The 23706-nt window shown below is 44.7% G+C and overlaps 1 protein-coding gene across 2 annotated transcripts in view; it reads right to left on the bottom strand.

The window, feature by feature from the left end:
• Positions 1–4869: 4869 nt before the first annotated feature.
• LOC143277948 (peroxidasin homolog) overlaps positions 4870–23706 on the bottom strand; it is a 25194-nt gene continuing 6357 nt past the window's right edge. For both annotated transcript variants that reach the window (XM_076582929.1, XM_076582930.1), the window contains exons 5-13: positions 20943–21239; positions 19515–19633; positions 18265–18409; positions 17179–17302; positions 14761–14912; positions 12627–12699; positions 7735–7798; positions 6574–6713; positions 4870–5282 (exon numbers count right to left, since the gene is read on the bottom strand). In XM_076582929.1, coding sequence (XP_076439044.1) covers positions 5219–5282; positions 6574–6713; positions 7735–7798; positions 12627–12699; positions 14761–14912; positions 17179–17302; positions 18265–18409; positions 19515–19633; positions 20943–21239 — 1178 coding nt within the window. In that variant the 3' untranslated portion in view covers positions 4870–5218. The remainder of the gene's footprint in view (positions 5283–6573; positions 6714–7734; positions 7799–12626; positions 12700–14760; positions 14913–17178; positions 17303–18264; positions 18410–19514; positions 19634–20942; positions 21240–23706) is intronic.

Here is a 23706-nt window from a genome sequence, read left to right as displayed (position 1 = left end):
GTAAGCGACGGGGAAGGATGGAGGTATTTCTCTTATTTCTTGAACGTGTAGCCTTCTCCACCTGTTTCAACCTGTTAGACAGAGGTTTGTGTTGTGCGGTCTGTCTGTATTAAGCGAGGCAGAGGACGAGACAGCTCGTTTTGCACTGGTGTAGAGATTGGGGGGAGGGGAGGGGCAGGAGAGAGAGGTTCTTATCCTGCTGTCTTTCGGGTGTTCCCTCCTCTTTGCACCTCTCTCTCTCTCTCTCTCTCTGTCTCTGTCTCTCTCTCTCTCTCTCTCTATATATATATATATATATGTTTGTGTGTGTGTGTGTGTATGTGTGTCCTTATCAATCGCCAACACAGACAGATGCAAATACACACACACACACACACACACACACACACACACACACACACCTTCGCTCTTTTTCTTCACTGAGCGTTTGTAGGCTGTGTTTTTTTTTTATCAATTGATTTCCTTGTTGTGTCAATCGTTATATGAGCTGCAAACTCCTGACTTGTGTCACTTCACTTCACTGGGTGTGGGTTTTTTTTTTTCTTATCTTCTTTCTTTCTTTCTTTCTTTCTTTCTTCAATGAAACGATACAGAAATCCTCGTCTCAACTGTTAAGATGTTACCTTGCACAGAAGACACGCTATGTATTCAGGCTTGATATCAAAGCGAAGTTGTTGTTGTTGAGGTTTTTTCTTGGTGTTTTTTTTTTGTTGTCGGTTTGTGTGTGTGTGTGTGTGTGTGTGTGTGTGTGTGTGTGTGTGTGTGTGTGTGTGTGTGTGTGTGTGTGTGTGACTGAGTGTGTGAGTGTGTGTTTTGTGTGTGTGTGTGTGTGTGTGTGTGTGTGTGTGTGTGTGTGTGTTGTGTGTGTGTGTGTGTGTGTGTGTGTGTGTGTGTGTGTTGTTGTTGTTGTTGTTGTTGTTGTTTTGCTGGATGATTTGAAGTTTCATTGTTCAACTTAAAGGGGTGTGCCTTTACATTCAGCATATCAATCATCTTTTCTTCTTTTTCTTTTTTTTAATTTATTTTATCTGACTTATCTTTTGTGCTTTTTAAGTGACCTTACCCTTACACCGTGGTTTCACACACACACACACACACACACACACACACACACACACACACACACCTTCTTAGGCTTCCACAGGTCGACATGAGGCCACGCACCAAAGGAGACCCTGCACTGCTGCTGAGTCACTTAGGTGTTGTTCAGTAGCGCCTGTTCTGATTCAACGTAAGCTGGACACTAGCTACAAAGCCTTTTACTGTTTGATTTGATTTGGATTCTTAATTAGCGCCAATCCTCGGTCGGAGACCCAGCTGTAAGCGCTTTACAAAATCAGAGTCATTTGCACAACAGGCTGCCTACTTGGGTAGAGCCGACTGACGGCTGCCATTGGACGCTCATCATTTAGACACACGCAGACAGACATATACCGTTTGCTTGTATGACCGTTTTGTGTATTTACCCCGCCACGTAGATAGCCATACTCCATTTTCGGGGATGTGCATGCTAGGTATCTTCTTGTTTCCACAGCCCACCGAACGCTTATTTGGATTACAGGATCTTTAACATGCGTATTTGATCTTCTGCGTGCATATTCACACGAAAATGGGGGGGTGGGGGTGGTCAGGCACTGAACAGGTCTGCACGTTATGTTGACCTCAGAGATCGGAGATTCCCCCATGTCAGTACTCTCCCTCAATGGCAATACTCTCCCTCCATGGCAATACTCTCCCCCCATGTCAATACTCTCCCTCCATGGCAATACTCTCCCCCCATGGCAATACTCTCCCCCCATGTCAATACTCTCCCTCCATGGCAATACTCTCCCCCCATGTCAATACTCTCCCTCCATGGCAATACTCTCCCTCCATGGCAATACTCTCCCCCCTGTGTCAATACTACCCCCCGTGTCGATACCCCCCCGTGTCGATACCCCCCTGTGTCAATACTACCCCCCCTCACCCTCTCACCCCCCACACACACTCGTGTCAGTACTCCCCCGTGTCGATACTCCCCCGTGTCAATACTCCCCCGTGTCAATACTCCCTTTTACTCCATCCTTTTAACCAGGCGCCATTACCGAGATTCGAAACCCGGGACCCTCAGATTGAAAAGTCCTACGCTTCAACTACTCGGCTGGCTATTGCGCCCGTCAATGACGACAGTGAGGAGGCAGAGTGAGGGGAGGATTTCTGTAGAGTGGGGGCCGTCACCACGTGGCTCAGCCCAGTGACAGGGAGGAGGCAGAGTGAGGGGAGGATTTCTGTAGAGTGGGGGCCGTCACCACGTGGCTCAGCCCAGTGACAGGGAGGAGGCAGAGTGAGGGGAGGATTTCTGTAGAGTGGGGGCCGTCACCACGTGGCTCAGCCCAGTGACAGGGAGGAGGCAGAGTGAGGGGAGGATTTCTGTAGAGTGGGGGCCGTCACCACGTGGCTCAGCCCAGTGACAGGGAGGAGGCAGAGTGAGGGGAGGATTTCTGTAGAGTGGGGGCCGTCACCACGTGGCTCAGCCCAGTGACAGGGAGGAGGCAGAGTGAGGGGAGGATTTCTGTAGAGTGGGGGCCGTCACCACGTGGCTCAGCCCAGTGACAGGGAGGAGGCAGAGTGAGGGGAGGATTTCTGTAGAGTGGGGGCCGTCACCACGTGGCTCAGCCCAGTGACAGTGCCCACACAGCGGTCAGCACTCAGGACTTTGCCACAGGCAGCGGAGAGAAATAAAGGGAACTGAAATCCCCCGGGGTCACAATGAACGAAGGGAGTGGTCAGCCACAGCCACAGATTCTGGAAAAAAACCCAACAGGCAAGAAGGAAACCAGCTCCCAGTCCATTTTCTGAGATTTGTTGTTGTTGTTTTTGTGTGTTTTTTTTTTTCCAACTGCCACGGACCATTTTTGTTAACCGGAAGTGGGTTAGATCTATCTGTCAGTGACATAAAGAGGAACATGATGAAATATATATATATATATATATATATATATATATATAAAGATGTGGTGTAGGGTATATGGATTTGTCCCAACGCAGTAACGCCTCCTTGAGAAACTGAAAGTGAAGAAGGTGGGTAGGTATGTTGATGGTTAATGTGTGCGTCCCTGCACAAGCCGATGCCTTGTTGTGTGGGGTGTGACGTATTTTCAGTAACATAATAATAATAATAATAATAATAATAATAATAATAATAATTATTATTATTATTATTATTATCACCATCATCATCATCATCATTATTATTACTATCATTATCACTATCGTTATTATTATTATTATCTTTTACCGCCTAAATAGCTTTAATTTTAGGCTCTGGCGGTATAAGAAATGTTAATAAATCATCGTTATTATCAGTAGTAGTAGTAGTAGTCGTAGTAGTAGTATTGTTGTTGAAGTTGTTGCTGTTGTTACTGCTATTGTTCTTCTTTTTATTATTTATTTTTTCTTCGTCTTCTTATCAGTATTATTATTATTATTATTATTATTATTATAATCATCATCACCATTATCATCATCATTAGTATTCATTGTCGTTGTTGTTGTTGATGTTATTGTTATGACGGTAATCCTGCAGTTTAGAATACTAAACTCAGGGGGCCGTTCAAATGAAAAAATAGAGGTTGTTTTAGACTGACCTTGATGCGCTGAGTCGAATGCAACCCTCAGCTAAGCTCTACGGCCACTCCTTGTCAATGAAACAGAGACATAATAAATAGTAAACTCAGTCGGTCACACAGAAGTTGATGACGTAAACACCACGTCACCAGCAATCAAAATGGCTCGCCGATAGTTGCTCGGGAAGTGACCGACTATTTTTTCATTTTAACGGCTCCTGAGTTTAGTATTCTAAACTGCAGGATTACCTGTTATGACAAGTGTTTCCTACTCTCTAATATTAGTTTCTAGCAAACAAACGAAAGAGTTGCACACGTTCTCTTACGTTAACAGTTACTACTTGAGCCCGGAAGTTCAGTGTGTAGTGTGACCAGTGTGGGCAGGGACAAAGTGCTGAATTGGGGGAGACACAGACAGAGTTATCTGCTCTTCGCTCCTCAGCTTCAGACTCTGTGGGCTGCGTGATGAACGACAGAGCCAAACTGATCGTGAAAGAAAGACAGACAGAAAGAAAGAAAGACTGAGAAAATGTTTAAATATAACCAGATATAATGAATGAATGAAATAGACACAATAGCTGAAAATCCCTCTTTTAAGGTACTCTCTCTCTCTCTTTCTCTCTCTCTCTGCTTGTGTGTGTGTGTGTGTGTGTGTGTGTGTGTGTGTGTGTGTGTGTGTGTGTGTGTGTCTTTCCCTGTCTCTGCCGCCTTTTTCTTTCTTTCTCTCTTTCCCCGTTTGTCTGTCTGTCTGTTTCTATGTATGTCTCTGTCTGTCTGTCTGTCTATTCATCCGTTATGGAAATGGTGATGTATTTATTCGTCAACTGCTGTTTGTTGGTGCACGAAGCTTGTCCCTTTGCATTACTGCTGACTATTCGATACGGAAGCAGTTGTAAATCAATATCCTCAATGCAGGTGTTGTTAGTAGCCTCAGCCTGACGCTGGTCACAGATCATGCAGCCTAGCTAAGTGAGGTGAGGATGTAACACCGATCTACGTGTGTGCCAGCACAGATGGTGGTCGTGATAATGACGATGATGACGACGACGACAATGACAACTACAGTGACAACGACGATGATAATGATGGTGCTCGTGAAAGATAAGTCACCACTTGGTTCTACTCACAGTAAAGAAATAAAGGAAAGAAGGTCAAAGTTCGAACTAAGTCTTTTACTGTTCTTTTTTATATTATTTTATTATTATTATTATTTTATTATTATTATTATTATTACTACTACTTTTTCATATTATAATTATTATTTATTTATTTATTTATTTATGTAAGCTTATCTATTATTTATTCACCTTTATTTTATTTTTATTATTTTTATTTTTATTTTATTTTTTTCTCAAGGCCTAAGCACGTTGGGTTACGCTGCTGGTCAGGCATCTACTTGGCAGATGTGGTGTAGCGTATATGAATTTGTTCGAACGCAGTGACGCTTCCTTGAGCTACTGAAACTGAAACTGTTCTTCATGGTGGAACAGTCATAAATCACTTCACTTTTTTTTTTTTTTTTTTTTTTTAACTAAAAGTTTTCAAAGAATAACTGTAGGACGAGAGGATCGCCTTGTATGTGTCCTCGCGTCACTGGTAGCAGCGAGTGGGGGCTACAGCACTGGATCTGGGGCTGAAGGGTCCAGTATTCCGGCCACGGTGCTTTGTTTGTCTCCCCTGAAAAAAAAAATCAGAGCCTTTTTTCTTTGCCCCTTGTTCAGAGAGTTATATTTTGTCTTGAACATCATCGCCAGAAGAATTCCATTCCACATACTACATCAGTAAGAATGACAGCTTCCGATACACTTGGCGACTACAGTACGCAATGCATGTACAATGTCTGAGCAATGAGAAGTAAGAACTTTGTCACTCAAGGATTGACCTTTCAGGCACCGAAACTACACACACACACACACACACACACACACACACACACACAGAGAGAGAGAGAGAGAGAGAGAGAGAGAGAGAGAGAGAGAGAGAGAGAGAGAGAGAGAGAGAGAGAGAATGAAATCATGCATGTGAGAGAAAACGATGACAGAAATTCGATTTGTACACACCCAAACAAGATGAACAACATTTTGTTTCAAGCTGATGTCAAACTGAGGTTCATTCCTGTTGACTATTAACGATATCTAGGTGCCTTTCAACTGCCTGTGAAGTGAATCTTCTGCTGCCATCTGCTCCACACAATAACGTGCCTGATCTATCCTTGTTCTTACACAAAGCATTTAACTCTCTCCATACGAACGGCGAAAGAGACGACGTTAACAGCGTTTCATCCCAATTACCATCATCAAAATATTGCAAGCGGAAGGCTCTTATACTGAATAGGTGAATGTTGACAAAGAATACCACAGTTCTGACGACGGAAGCTAAAGGTTGGGTCATTCAGACACCCACTGGACATCCGAGGGGTCTGTGTAGAGGAGAAGAGAGGACTGGCCGTACTAAGTGAGTTAAACTTAGAGATATTGTGACCTCGTGACTCAGCATGAACCGGCTTTTTGTTTCCAATGTTAAAGTGATGATATTTATGTACGTATGCATCCCATGTACTTTAGTCAATTAGTCAGTCTGTCACTTAGTTTCTTAGCTAATTAGTCACTTAGGAGTCAGTTAGTTAATTATTTAGTTGGTTGTGCTTTAAATATTGTATATATTGAATTATACTTGAAAGTTTTGTAATGATATTTGTTCACTTCGTAAGTGATCATGGCGTGATGGAAAAAGGAATCACATTCTCTTTGCGCAGAGACAGAAGGGGGGCAGGGGGGGGGGCTCAGACAGACAGACAGACTTAATAAATCATTATGCTGCGCAACAAACTGGTCCAAAATGACCTCCCCTTTCTGTGTGTGCACGCACACAGTCACACACACACACAGTCACACACACACACAGTCACACACAAACGGAGAGAGAGAGAGAGACAGAGACAGAGAGACAGAGAGTGACAAACCATTACCTCTGGCTAGTCACCCCGTTGGCCTCAGCCGCTGTGATGTTGTGTCGAGCCCCGTCCTGTACCTGCCAAACCACGGGGCCCCCTTGCCCCCGAGGGGCGATCACTCCAGCCTGCACTGCCGCCACACACACCGCAGAGTCCTGCAACGGTACAGGGAGGGAGGGAGGGTGGGGGGTGGGCATGGGGGGGAGGGGAGGGACGGGGCGGGGTGAGGACATAATGGTTTTTGTTGACGTTCAGCTGTGTCAACAGGAGTGAATAAAGACCAGTATGTTCTCTCTCTCTCTCTCACACACACACACACACAGACACCCACTGCCCTATGTTGCAGGTTTAGTGGATATGAAAGGACTGCCCCGTGTTCCAGGTTTAGTGGATATGAAAGGACTGCCCTTTATTCCAGGTTTAGTGGATATGAAAGGACTGCCCCGTGTTCCAGGTTTTGTGGATATGAAAGGACTGCCCAGCTGTTCGTAAAAGGCCTTGGGGTCCTTAACTTGTAAAATTGGTTCGGCAATTCGTCGACCAAACAGTTGGTAGCCTACTATCCTCACTTAGCAGAAGGCTTTTTGACAAACGTACATACTTGGTAGTAATTGGCTATTCAGGTCAGTAGAGAGTGTTTGAGACGGGCGCCATAGCCGAATGGTTAAAGCGTTGGATTTTCGATCTGAGGGGCCCGGGTTCGAATCACGGTGACGGCGCCTGGTGGGTAAAGGGTGGAGATTTTTACGATCTCCCAGGTCAACATACGTGCAGACCTGCCAGTGCCTGAACCCCCTTCGTGTGTATACGCAAGCATAAGATCAAATACGCACGTTAAAGATCCTGTAATCCATGTCAGCGTTTGGTGGGTTATGGAAACAAGAACATACCCAGCATGCACACCCCCGAAAGCGGAGTATGGCTGCCTACATGGCGGGGTAAAAACGGTCATACACGTAAAAGCTCACTCGCGTATACACGAGTGAACGTGGGAGTTGAAGCCCACGAACGCAGAAGAAGAAGAAGAAGAGAGTGTGTGAGACTGACACATCGACAGACAGATTGAGGAGACAGAGGGAGAGAGAGGTGTGACTGACAGCTTTTCAATCCAGCTACAAGGAAAAGAAGGATTGGAATAAGAAACTAATTATCCAATACAAACGATGATCAACAAACCAGCGTATAGTGCAGATAGCCTTTCAGAGTCTCACTGTTAGTGCAGTTTGAGGGACACGAACCCCTGTGGACACACACACACACACACACACACACACACACACACACACACACACACACACACAGAGACACACACACACACACACACACACACACACACACACACACACACACACACACACACACACACACACACACACACACACAGCTGCTTTGTCACTACATGTGCGTTGTAGGGAGGATACAAGAAAACGTTATCATCTCCAAACGAGAAAATTATTCATTTCCTGATAAGACGACATTCCATAAAAAGGCATTTAATTCCATCTGCTTAACAACACAAAGACCAGTGTAACATGCTAAACTCTACCCTGCCCAGAGTATACCCCCGTAGAAAGTGACGAAGTCCAGAACATCCCCTCGCATAATCTGGCACTAAAAATACCCCCCTATAAACCAGTCCAGGCTATTATGCCCGGGGTATGGTTTGGCCTAGACGAGTTTGTATCTTCCGGACCATTTTCATATCATCCTCTCTTTCTCTGAAATGCATTAATATATGAAGGGTCTGAATAGTGTCAAAAGTTACAACCATAGAATGAAGTGAACTGTGATGGATTTTTTTTTTCTTTTACGCTTTGTTTTAAATCACCATATGCATCAGTTAAAGATGTATTTGAGAGGTAGAGAGACAGATATACAGACAGACCGCAGAGACAGTGACAGAGACACACACATGGGGGGCAACAGAGGGTCACACGGTGACAATCAAATCGGAAAAAAGAGCGTCAGTGTAAAGCATTGATGAGAGTCAGCAACTTGTCGAATCTGGGAGCTACTTTCGCATTCTGACACATTGTCCTCCCTGTTTTTCAGCTAATTACAAAAATGAAATGAAATAACGGAGTTCGGATTTAAACATTTCTCTGGAACAAACGAATTTCGACGAAATGCAAATTTCGAGCATACCATCATTTATCGTCTGCAAGTGCACTTACTTCACAGCTACATACGTAAGTCATATGGACTGTCATGACGTCTGCCAGTCTCAATACGTCAAAGGACAATAAGATCAAACTGTCAGGGACCGCATTCAAGACAAGGTCTCACCGAAAAAAGCCTGTTTTCCCTTGACAAAACCAACGCAACAAAAGGATTCGCCATATTTACCTCTGCTTTGTGGGCTGTCAACCTTGGAAGATTGCTAGGGAAAATTGCCTTCGGGTTTATAGACCCGCAGTTAGGCTTTTGTGTTCATGATACCGGATATTGCTCACCCTCGGGCAGTTTGCCTTGCCTCAGGCAGATAACCCGCAGGCACACATTCAACCGTAGGCACGATGGTTTCTTGAATATGGTTCCAGAAGGAGTATGGCCTGGCTTGGGCTGGTTTAACCCCTGGGGTTTAAACTGGCTGCTTTATGCCCGGATCATAAACTAGCCAGGGGTAGAGTTCGGCCTGTTACACCGGTCATACAATAAAAACACAAATTATTCACAAATAAATGATTATTCAACACAGCAGAAGCTGCATTGCATTGTATTGTATTGTATTGTATTGTATTGTATTGTATTGTATTGTATTGTATAGCGCTACGTTTTTTTCACAGCACGTTTCTTGAAATTCGGGCACCTCTTCCCAGGCAGTGCGTGTGGCAACAGCGCAGCACCACCCTTCTTCCCTGCAGTGTGTTTTTCTCCTGTCAAAGTGGACTTCTCAAGAGGGCTTTCGACAAGGATAACGCTTTCGTTGCCGTGGGGTCGTTTACGTGCTGATTAGCGCATGCTACAGGCGGGATATCGGTATGTCGTCTCATCCCAATGACTACAGCGTCCAGACCACCACTAAAGGTCTATGTGGAGGGGTGGGGGCGGGGCGTGAGGGCCCGGGGGGGGGGGGGGGGTGGTGGTGGTGCGGGGGTTGGTACTGCCGAGCACGGGAGGAGACATGTAGAGTGGTGTACTGTGCTTTGTTCTCCTGCAGTTTGTCTGTTAACAGACTGCGTTTTGACAATTTACTCTGAAATGATGTCCTGCTGTTTGTTAACAGACTGCGTTTTGACAATTTACTCAGAAATGATGTCCTGCTGTTTGTTAACAGACTGCGTTTTGACAATTTACTCTGAAATGATGTCCTGCTGTTTGTCTGTTAACAGACTGCGTTTTGACAATTTACTCTGAAATGATGTCCTGCTGTTTGTTAACAGACTGCGTTTTGACAATTTACTCTGAAATGATGTCCTGCAGTTTGTTAACAGACTGCGTTTTGACAATTTACTCAGAAATGATGTCCTGCAGTTTGTCTGTTAACAGACTGCGTTTTGACAATTTACTCTGAAATGATGTCCTGCTGTTTGTTAACAGACTGCGTTTTGACAATTTACTCTGAAATGATGTCCTGCAGTTTGTTAACAGACTGCGTTTTGACAATTTACTCAGAAATGATGTCCTGCAGTTTGTCTGTTAACAGACTGCGTTTTGACAATTTACTCTGAAATGATGTCCTGCAGTTTGTCTGTTAACAGACTGCGTTTTGACAATTTACTCTGAAATGATGTCCTGCAGTTTGTTAACAGACTGCGTTTTGACAATTTACTCAGAAATGATGTCCTGCTGTTTGTTAACAGACTGCGTTTTGACAATTTACTCAGAAATGATGTCCTGCTGTTTGTTAACAGACTGCGTTTTGACAATTTACTCTGAAATGATGTCCTGCAGTTTGTTAACAGACTGCGTTTTGACAATTTACTCTGAAATGATGTCCTGCAGTTTGTTAACAGACTGCGTTTTGACAATTTACTCAGAAATGATGTCCTGCAGTTTGTTAACAGACTGCGTTTTGACAATTTACTCTGAAATGATGTCCTGCAGTTTGTTAACAGACTGCGTTTTGACAATTTACTCTGAAATGATGTCCTGCTGTTTGTTAACATACTGCGTTTTGACAATTTACTCTGAAATGATGTCCTGCAGTTTGTTAACAGACTGCGTTTTGACAATTTACTCAGAAATGATGTCCTGCTGTTTGTTAACATACTGCATTTTGACAATTTACTCTGAAATGATGTCCTGCTGTTTGTTAACATACTGCGTTTTGACAATTTACCCAGAAATGAAGAAAGAATCTGTGATGGTGGTGTACGTGTGTGTCCATCGAGATCGATGATGACTATCGTTGTCATCCAGCTGGGGGATGGGGGGAGGGTGGTGGTGGGGTGGGGGGATGCTCATGATTCTATCTGTGAATGCGCAGATGGTTGACAGTCCAATCTGCGCACGAAATGTTCGCTGAAGAATCTGTGATAAATGTTCCACAAACGACATTGCTGATGAGTTTCACTGTTTGTTTGTGTGCCTTTATTTTTTATTTATTTTTATTTTTTGAAAGCATCAGACCAAAATGTTTATCTAGGCATTATAGAATCCGCCCAAACTCCATTAAATTCTTCCTATTATTTTCTGAAAAACAAAACAAAAAAATACTGTTAAAACTGAAATCCTTGGTTTCTGCTATACGTAGTTCTTTTTTTCTTTCTTTTTTTTTTGTATAATGTTTTGTCCATTGATACGTTTGTTTGTTTTGTTTTGTTTTGTTTTTTTGTTGTTTTTCGTTGTTGTTGTTGTTGTGTTTGTTTTGTTTTTTTTGTTTTTTTTTGTTGTTGTTGTTTTGTTTTTTGTTGTTGTTGTTTTGTTTTTTTTGGGGGGGTGATTTTGTTGTTGTTGTTTTTCTTTTTTTGCTGTTTGTTTGTTTGTTTGTTTGTATTATGAGTGAAATATGAGTGAAATAGTACTTGTCAATGTGTATATTAAGTGACTGAACGAATAAGCCTAGTTGTTGTTTTTGACACACTCTTTTTTATATTCATAGGATATGTGTAAAAGATGAACGTATGTAATGTTTCAATGCCCCCAGGAAGCATACTATTAACTTCTTGCCTTGCCTTGTCTAGCCTTGCATTGCATTGCATTGCATTGGCGCGCGTGGCGTTTCCCTGCGAATCATGGCACTGCATAGCACCACATCGCACTGGGCTGTCTTGCACTTCGTAGTGCTGCAGGCCTATCGTTGTGGTGTATTGCAATGACAGGTGTCGTGCTGTATAGCCAGGTGTGTGGCATCCTGTTGGACTGCTGTACAGCGTGCTATTGCACAGTACAACGCAGCACAACACAGTACAGCGCAGTGCGGTATAGTGTAATATAGTTGAATACATTGCAACGTAATGCATTACTGCACTGCATTACACTACACTAAGATACGATACGATGCAATGTAATGCAATGTCATGCAACGCAGCACAACACAACGCAACATTTTAAAACACAATACAATATTGTAAAACACAATAAAAATGCAATGCAATACTATGCAATGCAACGTCATGAATTGCGATACCGCACAACACAATACAATACGACACGACACACTACAATACAATACGACACGACACAATACAATGCAATACAACACAACACAATGCAACACAATACAACACAATACAACACAACACAATGCAACACAACACGATACAACACAGTACAACACAACACAACAACACAACGCAACGCAATACAATATAACACAACACAGTACAATACAATACAACACAGTACAACGCAGCACAACGCAACGCAACGCAACACAACACAACATAATACAACACAACACAACACAACACAACACAATACGAGCACAACAAAACACAACACAACACAACGCAACGCAACGCAACGCAACGCAACACAACACAACGCAACACAATACAACATAATACAACACAACGCAACACAATGCAAGACAGCACAACACAATACAAGCACAACACAACGCAACACAGAGCAATACAACACATCACAATACAGACTTGAACGACGCCGTGCAGATGGCTCACCCACACACAGCCCCCACGTGGGAACAGAGGCCGAAAGTCGTGGTGCAGCTCAGAGTCTGTACATCTTTGTACACTGCAAGCATACACGTCTGTGTGCACTTACGTGTGCAGTGTGTATCTCCATACACCCACCCATGCGCATACACAGATGCAGACACAGACAAATACAAAGGCACACACAGACACACAGACACACACACACACACACACACACACACACACACACAAAATAAATTAAAATAAAAAAAATAATAACACGACACAAAACAGCACAGCACAGCAAAACAATCAGTCTAATATTCTGATCTTAGATGAACAGACTATAAATAAATAAACGAACGAAGAGCACAGCACAGCACAGTACATTACATTGCATTACAGCACAGCACAGCACAACACAGCACAGCACAGCACAGCACAACACAGCACAGCACAGCACAGCATAACACAGCACAGCGCAGTGTAACAGCACAACACAACACAGCACAGCATAACATAACACAGCACAGCATAACATAACACAGCACAGCATAACACAGAACAGCACAGCACAGCATAACATAACACAGCACAGCATAACACAGCATAACACAGCACAGCATAACACAGAACAGCACAGCACAGCATAACACAGCACAGCATAACACAGCACAGCACAGCACAGCGCAGCATAACACAGCACAGCACAGCATAACAGCACAGCATAACACACCACAGCACAGCATAACAGAGCACAGCATAACACAGCACAGCATAACACAGCACAGCACAGCATAACAGCACAGCATAACACAGCACAGCATAACACAGCACAGCACAGCATAACACAGCACAGCATAACACAGCACAGCATAACACAGCACAGCACAGCACAGCATAACACAGAACAGCACAGCACAGCATAACACAGCACAGCATAACACAGCACAGCACAACACAGCACAGCATAACACAGCACAGCACAGCGCAGCACAGCACAGCATTACACGGCACAGCACAGTATAACAGCACAACACAACACAGCACAGCATAATACAGCACAGCACAGCACAGCATTACACGGCACAGCACCGCATTACACAGCACAGCACAGCATAACACAGCACAGCACAGTATAACAGCACAACACAACACAGCACAGCATAATACAGCATAACACAGCACAGCACAGTACAGCACAGCATAACATAACACAACACAGCATAACACAGCACAGCACAGCATAACACAGCATAACACAGCACAGCACAGCATAACATAACACAGCACAGCATAACACAGAACAGAACAGAACAGCACAGCATTACACGGCACAGCACAGCATAACACAGCACAGCATAACACAGCACAGCGCATCACAGCACAGCATAACACAGCACAACACAGCATGACGTAACTCAACACAAGAGGGCAAAGGAAGAGAAGAAGAATATGAAAATGATTATTGTGGTGGTGGTGGTGGTGGTGATGATGATGATGATGATGATGATGATGATGATGAACGAACGAATGAATGAATGTTTCTTTTCCAACAGTGGAGATAACACCACACTGGCCGACTTACTATCTGCCGTTCTTTCAAGAGACGCGTGTAAGTAGTGCTACTCAATACATGGATAAAAACAACGTGGCATGAATCTGACGGATACAACGTCGTTCGTAAGTTAACGAAACGAGATCGAGTAACACGCTACACAATTAATCTTACATTTACACACACACACACACACACACACACACACACACACACACACACACACACACACACACACACACACACACACAGCATGAATGCTACACACGAATGATTCGAGTAAAATCGCTGCAGTACAGAAAAAGGGAGATATAACGAGGATGATGATGACGACGACGGCGATGATAATGATAGCGATGATGGTGATGATGATGGTGGTGATGGTGATAGTGATTGTGATGAGGAGGAGGAGGAGGACGATGACGATGATGACAACGACAATGATAACGACGACGACGACGATGACGACGACGACGACGACGACGATGGCGATGGTGATGATGATGATGATGACGACGACGACGATGATGATTTTGATGGTGGTGGTGATGATGATGATGATGATGACGATGACGAAGAAGGAGGAAGCAGCCCCCTGACCGATGGCGTGGCCCGTGGCCGAGGAGTGCCCACTGACGGCAGTGCAGACGTACACCCCCGAGTCCCGCTCCTCAGTGCCAGGGCTGACGCCGCTGATCACCAGGTCTCCGGTCTCCGGCAGTATGATGTAACGTGCACTGTCCTCTGGCAGACTGTCAGGGATCATCGTCACCATCATTATCATCGTCATCATTATCATCATTATCATCGTCACCATCATCGTCATCGTCATCACCACCACCACCATCATCATCATCAACAACATCATAATCATCATCGTCGTCATCATCATCATCATCATCATCATCAGCAGCAGCAGCAGCAGCAGCAGCAGCAGAAGCATTGTCATCGTCGTCGTCGTCATCATCATCATCACCGTCATCATCATTTTTATCATTGTCAGTACCACCACAGCCACCACTAGCAGCAACATCCTCCTCCTCCTCCTCCTCCTCATCATCATCATCATCATCGCCATGACCACAATGGCCGACGTAGCACAAGAAAACACGAGCGATCGCGCAAAAGTTGTAGCAGTAGCAGTAGTAGTAGTAGCAGCAGCAGCACAAGAAGAAGTAGTGGTGGTAGCAGTAGTAGTACGAGGGTCATTCAATAAATAAGGTGAATTTTTCGGTATGAGGACTTCTAATACAGATAGAAGCTTACTTCTTTTTTTTTTCATTTTTTTTTTTCAACGTAGTCTCCCAGCACTGTCACACACTTTTCCCATCTGTGCACAAGCTTCCGTATTCCCTCAGCGTAACAATCTTTGGACTGATGTCTCAGCCAGTCGCTCACAACACTTTTGACTTCATCGTCACTTTCAAACTTCGTGCTTCTCGTGAACGCTTTCAAGGGACCAAACAGGTGAAAGTCTGAAGGGGCAAGGTCTGGGCTGTAAGGGGGATGAGGGAGCAGTTCCCAGCCCAGCTCGTTGATGGTCTGCACCGTTCGGGCTGCTGTGTGAGGCCTTGCATCTTTGGCACCCACCGGCAGCTGACCTTCGAGTAGCCAAGGTCATCATGGACAATTTTGTGTGCTGTCCCAACACATAAGCTCAAAGTCCTTGCAATGTCATCCACTGTCACCCTTCTCTCAGACTGAATGAGGTCATTGACTGATTCGATCACCTCAGGAGACCTCACTTCTGTAGGCCTTCCAGGCCTGTCTTCATCCTCAACACTGCTCCGTCCTTCTTTAAACAATTTAGCCCACTTGTAGACATTTTTTCGGCTAAAACATGTGGCACAATACACAGTTGACATTCTCCTATGAATTTCAACTGGTTTGCACCCTTCAGCAACCAAAAACCTGATAACTGACCGCTGTTCAATCCTGGAGCATGCTTCTTGGTCGGCCATCTTTGTTAATTGCCAAAACTCTCAAAGTTTTTTTTTAATCTGCAAAATAAATTAAATCCATGTGAAAAAGAAGTTAAAAAAAAAGAAAAGAAAAAAAGAAAAGAAAAAAAAGTAAGCTTCTATCTGTATTAGAAGTCCTTATACCGAAAAATTCACCTTATTTATTGAATGACCCTCGTAGTAGTAGTAGCAGCAGCAGCGGTGACAGAAGTTGTAATAATTGCAGCAGCAGCAGCAGCAGTATAGGTGGTGTGGTGGTAGTGGTAACTGACATCCTGACCTGTAAGCTCTGTCTGCTCTCAGTGAGGTGACAGCCATTCACTAACATCCTGACTTGTAAGCTCTGTCTGCTCTCAGTGAGGTGACAGCCATTCACTAACATCCTGACCTGTAAGCTCTGTCTGATCTCAGTGAGGTGACAGCCATTCACTAACATCCTGACCTGTAAGCTCTGTCTGCTCTCAGTGAGGTGACAGCCATTCACTAACATCCTGACTTGTAAGCTCTGTCTGATCTCAGTGAGGTGACAGCCATTCACTAACATCCTGACCTGTTAGCACTGTCTTACCCCTGTGAGGTGACAGTCCTTCACTGACGTCCTGACCTGTAAGCTTCTGTCTTGTCTCAGTGGGGTAACAGCCCATCACTGACATCCTGACCTGTAAGCTTCTGTCTTATCTCAGTGGGGTAACAGCCCATCACTGACATCCTGACCTGTAAGCTTCTGTCTTATCTAACCGACATTCTGACCTGTAAGCTTCTGCCTTATCTCATCCAGGTGACAGCCCTTCACTGATATCCTGACCTGTAAGCTTCTGTCTCATCTAACCGACATCCTGACCTGTAAGCTTTTGTCTCATCTAACCGACATCCTGACCTGTAAGCTTCTGCCTTATCTCGGCCAGGTGACAGCCCTTCACTGACATCCTGACCTGTAAGCTTTTGTCTCATCTAACCGACATCCTGACCTGTAAGCTTCTGCCTTATCTCGGCCAGGTGACAGCCCCTCACTGAGCAGCACACGCCCTGGCGGCAGACACGGAGTGAGGACACTGACCTTGTTTCCAGCTTAGTCCAGCTGAGGGTAGGTGCCGGCTGACCCGCTCCCACACACGTCAGAGCGACGTAAGAAGTGCCGTGCAGTGACGTCAGGACTGGCGTCACCTTCGCCGTCACTGGAGCTGGAACCAGTGCGCCAGAAGTTCAGTGTCTTTATACTTGGAAGGTGTGGGGAACTGCTGTTGCTGTCGTCGTCGTTGTCGTTGCTGTTGTTTTTGACTCACTTGTGTAAACAAAGTGAGTCTATGTTCTAACCCGGTGTTCGGTTGTGTGTGTGTGTGTGTGTGTGTGTGTGTGTGTGTGTGTGTCAGTGGTAAACTTTAACATTGGCATTTTCTCTGCAAATACTTTGTCAGTTGACACGAAATTAGGCATAAAAATAGGAAAAATTCAGTTCTTTCCAGTCATCTTGTTTAAAACAATATTGCACCTCTGGGATGGGCACAAAAAAATAAAAAAATGAAGCCTAATTATATGCAAACTGCATTTACTGTTATATTTATATTTTTTGTATTCTCTAAACTTGGCACTTTCATCTGATATTCTGACCCAACAACAAGAGCAGTCATTATTATCATTTTTGTTCAAACAGGAACTTCTTTTGCTAAGCATGGAAGTTTCATTTATTTTGCAAACGTTTTGGTGCAGATAGTATAAAAGGGAAATTACTCTGTAATTAATGCTAGGGGACTTAATATGAAAAGCTTGTGTATCACAAGTGAGTCTTGAAGGCCTTGCCTCTCTTGTTGTTGTTGTTGTCGTCGTTGCTGTTGTTCTTGTTTCTGTTTTCAAGCCAAAGTTCGTTTCTTCAAAGTTCTTCCAGAGGAAAATTCAATGAATGTGCCTACGGTTACCACGTACACACGCATAGCACACACACACACACACACACACACACACACACACACACACACACACACACACACACACACACACACAGAGAGAGAGAGAGAGAGAGAGAGAGAGAGAGAGAGAGAGAGAGAGACCGAGGAAGGATAGGCGCCAAATAAGTATCCATGTCATAATCAAAAAACACACAACACGTGACACGACTCGCGCGCCCACCGGACACAGACAGACTCACTGGTGACGGTGAGCGTGGCGGTGAGCACCAGCTGGCCGTTGCTGTTGGAGGCGGTGCAGGTGTAGGGACCGCTGTTGTAGGAGTCGGCCTCCACGAGCAGCAGAGAGCCGTCTGGCATCACATGGACGTTGAACGGCTGGCCTCCCTGCACACACACACACACACACACACACACACACACACACACACACACACAGCTCGCTCAGTCAGTTTTGATTAACTGATTAGTTATCTATCTGATCTTATTGTCAATCGACAGAGACACAGACATAGATAGATAGATAGATAGACAGAGACACATAGACAGATAGATATGTAGATAGATAGACAGACAGACAGACAGATAGATAGATAGACACAGACAAATGGATAGATATAGACAGATATGGAAACAGATAGATAGATAGATAGATAGATAGATAGATAGATAGATACACATACAAATGGATATATATATATACATAGATAGATAGATAGATAGATAGATAGATAGATATGGACACAAATAGATAGGTAGATATATAGCATAGGCAAAGACATATATAGATAGATAGATAGATAGATAGATAGATAGATAGATAGATAGATAGACTGGCAGGGTGCGTAGGTAGATGGTTAGGTGGGTGGGTGGGTTGGTAGATGAGTAAGTAGGACGGAAGGTAGGTAGATAGGTAGGCACGCAGGTACATGGGTAGGTGGCTAGGTAGGCCAGTAGCTGGGTAAGCATGTAGGTCGGTAGGTAAGAAGATGAGTTGGCAGATAGGTAGGTAGACGGGTAGATAGATAGATAGATAGATAGAAGATAGATAGATAGATAGATAGATAAAAGAATGAACAAATAAATGGATATATGAATCTCTCTCTCTCTCTCTCTCTCTCTCTCTCTATATATATATATATATATATATATAAACCGACAGAGACATAGATAGATAGATAGGTAGGTAGATAGGAAGGTAGGTAGGTATGTAGATGAGTAGGTAGGTGGGTATATGGTTAGATGGGTACGAAGGTAGGTAGGCACAAGGTATGTAGGCAGATTGATAGGTACAGTGGTTGGTAGATGGGCAGGTACGTAGGTAGACAGATGGTAAGATGGGTAGGTAGGGAAGGCTGGTTGGTTGGTAGATGGGTATGTATGTATCTATATATGTGTGGATATAATTATGTAGGTACGTAGGCAGGTAGGAAGGTAATCTCTCTTTCCAACACACACACACACACACACACACACACACACACACACACACCTGAGGGTAGGACCAGGTGACGGTAGGTACAGGATCCCCCAACACCCCACAGTACAGACGAACGGACTGACCGCTGAGAACGCTCTGTGACTGAGGTCTTTGTACGATGATCGGAACGGCTGTGAACCAAACAGTCAGTGTGTCCTTCAGTCAACTGATCCGTAGTTCAACCGTTCAGCTGATTAGTCACGAGTCGTGCGTTCACACAACAACAACTACACACACACACACACACACACACACACACACACACACACACACACACACAACACACCCACCACAACTACCACCCCCACAAACACACACACACACTCTCTCTCACACACACACACACACACACTCATACACACAAACACCCCCACCACACACACACACATACACACACATCCAAACACACCCAAACGCACACACACACACACACACACACACACACACACACACACACACACACACACACACACACACACACACACACGTGCGCGCGCGTACGTGCGCACACTCACCCCACCTTGCCGCCCCCACGCCCCCACCCCCACCTCCCTACACTCACATGCACACGCACACACACGCGCGCATGCACGCACGATCATACATACACAAACAAAACAACAACAAAAAAAAAAAAAAATTTTTTAAAACCGCACACACATTCTTGCGCATACACACGCACGCACACGTAAACACACACACACACACACACGCGCGCGCACGTTTGCAGGCACACACACTTTCACTGAAATGCGCGCGCCCACACAGACAAGTACGCATGCTCACACACGTTCGTACACACGTAAACATACATACATATATACGCACCCTCGCTCTCGCTCTCTCTCTCTCGGACACACACACACACACACACACACACACACACATACACTATCTCTCTGTCTCTCCCTCTCTCTCTCTCTCTGTCTCTCCCTCCCTCTTTCTCTTTCTTTCTTTCTCTTCCCCCTCTCTTCCCCCTCTCTCTCTTTCTCGCCCCCCTCTCCCATTCTCCCCCCTCTCTCTCCCCCTACGCCCCCCCCCTCTCTGTCTTCCCCACCCCTCTCTCTCTTTCTCTCCCCCACCCCCTCTCTCTCTTTCTATCCCCCCACACCCCTCTCTCTCTTTCTCTCTTCACCCACCCCCTCTCTCTCTCTCTTTCTCTCCCCCTACCCCCCCTCTCTCTCCCATTCTCCCCCTCTCTCTCTTTCTCTCTCCCCCCACCCCCTCTCTCTCTCCCATTCTCCCCCTCTCTCTCTTTCTCTCTCCCCCACCCCCTCTCTCTCTCCCATTCTCCCCCCTCTCTCTCTTTCTCTCTCCCCCCACCCTCTCTCTCTCTCCCATTCTCCCCCTCTCTCTCTTTCTCTCTCCCCCCACCCCCTCTCTCTCTTTCTCTCTCCCCCCCCCCCCTCTCTCCCTCTCTCCCTCCTTCAACAATCTTACAGTTCACAGCGACGTTCACCACCCCTCCCTTCCTCTCATACTGGTTCGTCGCCTGACATTCGTATTTCCCTCCGTCACGCGCATCCACATCCCGCAGCGTCAGAACGCTCGTTCCGGGGCCCCCAGGCTCGTGATTGGTCACTGCCTCTGACGTCAGAGTCTCGTTATGGCCGTCAGTGCGCGTGTGGGTCCATGCAATACTGGGAACGGGGAATCCAGAGTAGGTGCACGTGAGAGTCAAATTATCGTGCTGGTTGACACGGGAGCTCGGAGTTTCCAGCTGGACGGTGATGGGCTCTGTTACCGATATTCATTTTCAACATGAATTTTTTTTTTTTTTTTTTTTTAAATCAATGTTGCTGTAAGACAACACGAGCTCTATTACAGAAGTAAAAGAGAGAGAGACTGTAAGAGAGAAAGAGACAGAGAGAGACAGAGAGATATACAGACAGAGATAGAGGCAGAGAGATATAGAGACAGAGACAGAGACTGAGAGATATACAGACAGAAACAGAGACTGAAAGATATACAAAGATAGAGACAGACAGATATACAGACAGAGATAGAGACAGACAGATATACAGACAGAGACAGAGGCAGAGAGATATACAGACAGAGATAGAGACAGAGAGATATACAGACAGAAACATAGACTGAGAGATATACAGACAGAGATAGAGACAGACAGATATACAGACACAGACAGAGAGATATACAGACAGTGATAGAGACAGAGAGATATACAGAGACAGAGAGATATACAGACACAGACAGAGACAGAGAGATATACAGACACAGACACAGAGAAATATACAGAGATAGAGACAGAGAGATATACAGACACAGACAGAGAGATATACAGACAGAAAGATATACAGAGACAGAGACAGAGAGATATACAGAGATAGAGACAGATATACAGAGACAGAGAGATATACAGAGATAGAGACAGAGAGATATACAGAGACAGAGAGAGAGATATAGACAGAGATAGAGACAGAGAGATATACAGACAGAGATAGAGACAGAGAGATACATAGACAGAGACAGATATACAGATATAGAGACAGATATACAGGGACAGAGAGATATACATATAGAGAGACAGAGAGATATACAGACATAGAGACAGAGAGATATACAGACATAGAGACAGGGAGTAAAAAAAAGAAACACAATCAACAGCGCACATGTCGGCAACCAAATCCGAGTAGTTTAACTGACAGTATACTGATGACATGACACGAGTATCGCTTGGTTTTCTTTTGGAAGGAGATTCACTTGCCGTCTACATTTACAATGCTGAAATCAGGAGGACGTTATGTATTTGAAGAAGAAAAAAAAAAAAAAAAAAAAAAAAAAAAACTTCTCTAAGTCAAGTAGTAAAGGGTGGTAACTCTCTCCATTCACAAGGTACACAACTTCAAAGTCAGTGCTGCTTACGCTACCGATTCAGCTAGCACGCAGGTCAATAAAAGGTACATTGGAACAAACCCAGACACTTCCTCCAAGTTCTAAGTCAAGTGGCTTGTCTTGTTTTGTCCTGTCTTGTCTTTTCGTGTTTTGTCTTTTTACTGCTGTGAAGAGAAGGAAGTGCCCTTTGTCTTTTGCTTCCGTCTCTCCTTGCCTTTTTCCTGTCTGTCTGTCTGTCTGTCTGTCTGTCTGTCTCTCTCTCTCTCTCTCTCTCTCTCTCTCTCTCTCTCTCTTTTCCCTTCTTCTTCTTTTCGATCTAGTACTTTGATTTTTTTTGGATTTTTTTTCTTATGCTTGATATTTGCCGGTTTTTTGGGTTTTGTTGTTGTTGTTGTTGTTTTTGTTTTGTTTGTTTGAGGTTGTTTTTTTATGTCCAGGGCTGGGTGGAAAAAAGCATATGTACTTGCTTATCTCATTACCCTGGTGAAATAAAATTTCTTTTCGTTTCGTCTCTCTCTCTCTCTCTCTCTCTCTCTCTCTGTGTGTGTGTGTGTGTGTGTGTGTGTGTGTGTGTGTGTGTGTGTGTGTGTCTTCTTCATGCCTTCATGTCTCTCAACGTTTTACCTCATGGATGTACGTTAATATCATTCAGAAAGGAATCAGTTATCAAGCAGTTAGCAATTCGCTGACATAAAGCTTTCAAAATTAGAAGAACGATATGTAGTTACATGATTCAATGCTTGTTTATGCATTGGAAAAGAAAAACACCTGTTGGTAATTGTGTTGTTTATACCTCTTCATCACTTTTTTACACCACCTCTTTCATGTCGGGAGGGCCATGGCCTTCATTAAGGAAATAAAACATCCGTATCCCTATCCCTCTCTCTCTCTCTCTCTGTCTGTCTCTATCTCTCCCTCTCTTTGTCTCTCTGTCTGTCTCTCTTTCTCTCTCTCTGTGTCTTCCCCCCCCTCTCTCTCTCCCTCTCTCTGTCTCTCCCTCTCTCTCTGTCTCTCTCTCTCTCCCTCTCTCTCTCTGTCTCTCCCTCTCTGTCTCTCCCTCCTTCTCTCTCTCTGTCTGTCCCTCTCTGTCTCTCCCTCTCTGTCTCCCCCTCTCACTCCCTCTCTCTGTCTGTCCCTCCCTCTCTGTCTCTCCCTCTCTGTCTCTCCCTCTCACTCCCTCTCTCTGTCTGTCCCTCCCTCTCTGTCTGTCCCCCCTCCCTCTCTCTCTGTGTCTCTTTCTCTCTCTCTCCCTCTCTGTCTCTCCCTCTCTCTCCTTCTCTCTCTCCCTCTCACTCCCTCTATCTGTCTCTCCCTCCCTCTCTCTCTGTCTGTCCCCCCCCTCTCTCTCTCT

Source organism: Babylonia areolata, chromosome 35 (assembly GCF_041734735.1).
Source record: "Babylonia areolata isolate BAREFJ2019XMU chromosome 35, ASM4173473v1, whole genome shotgun sequence".
NCBI classification, from domain to species: Eukaryota; Metazoa; Mollusca; class Gastropoda; order Neogastropoda; family Buccinidae; genus Babylonia; species Babylonia areolata.
The sequence above is the reverse complement of the archived record's forward strand: the minus strand, read 5'-3'. Positions and strand labels throughout refer to the sequence as shown.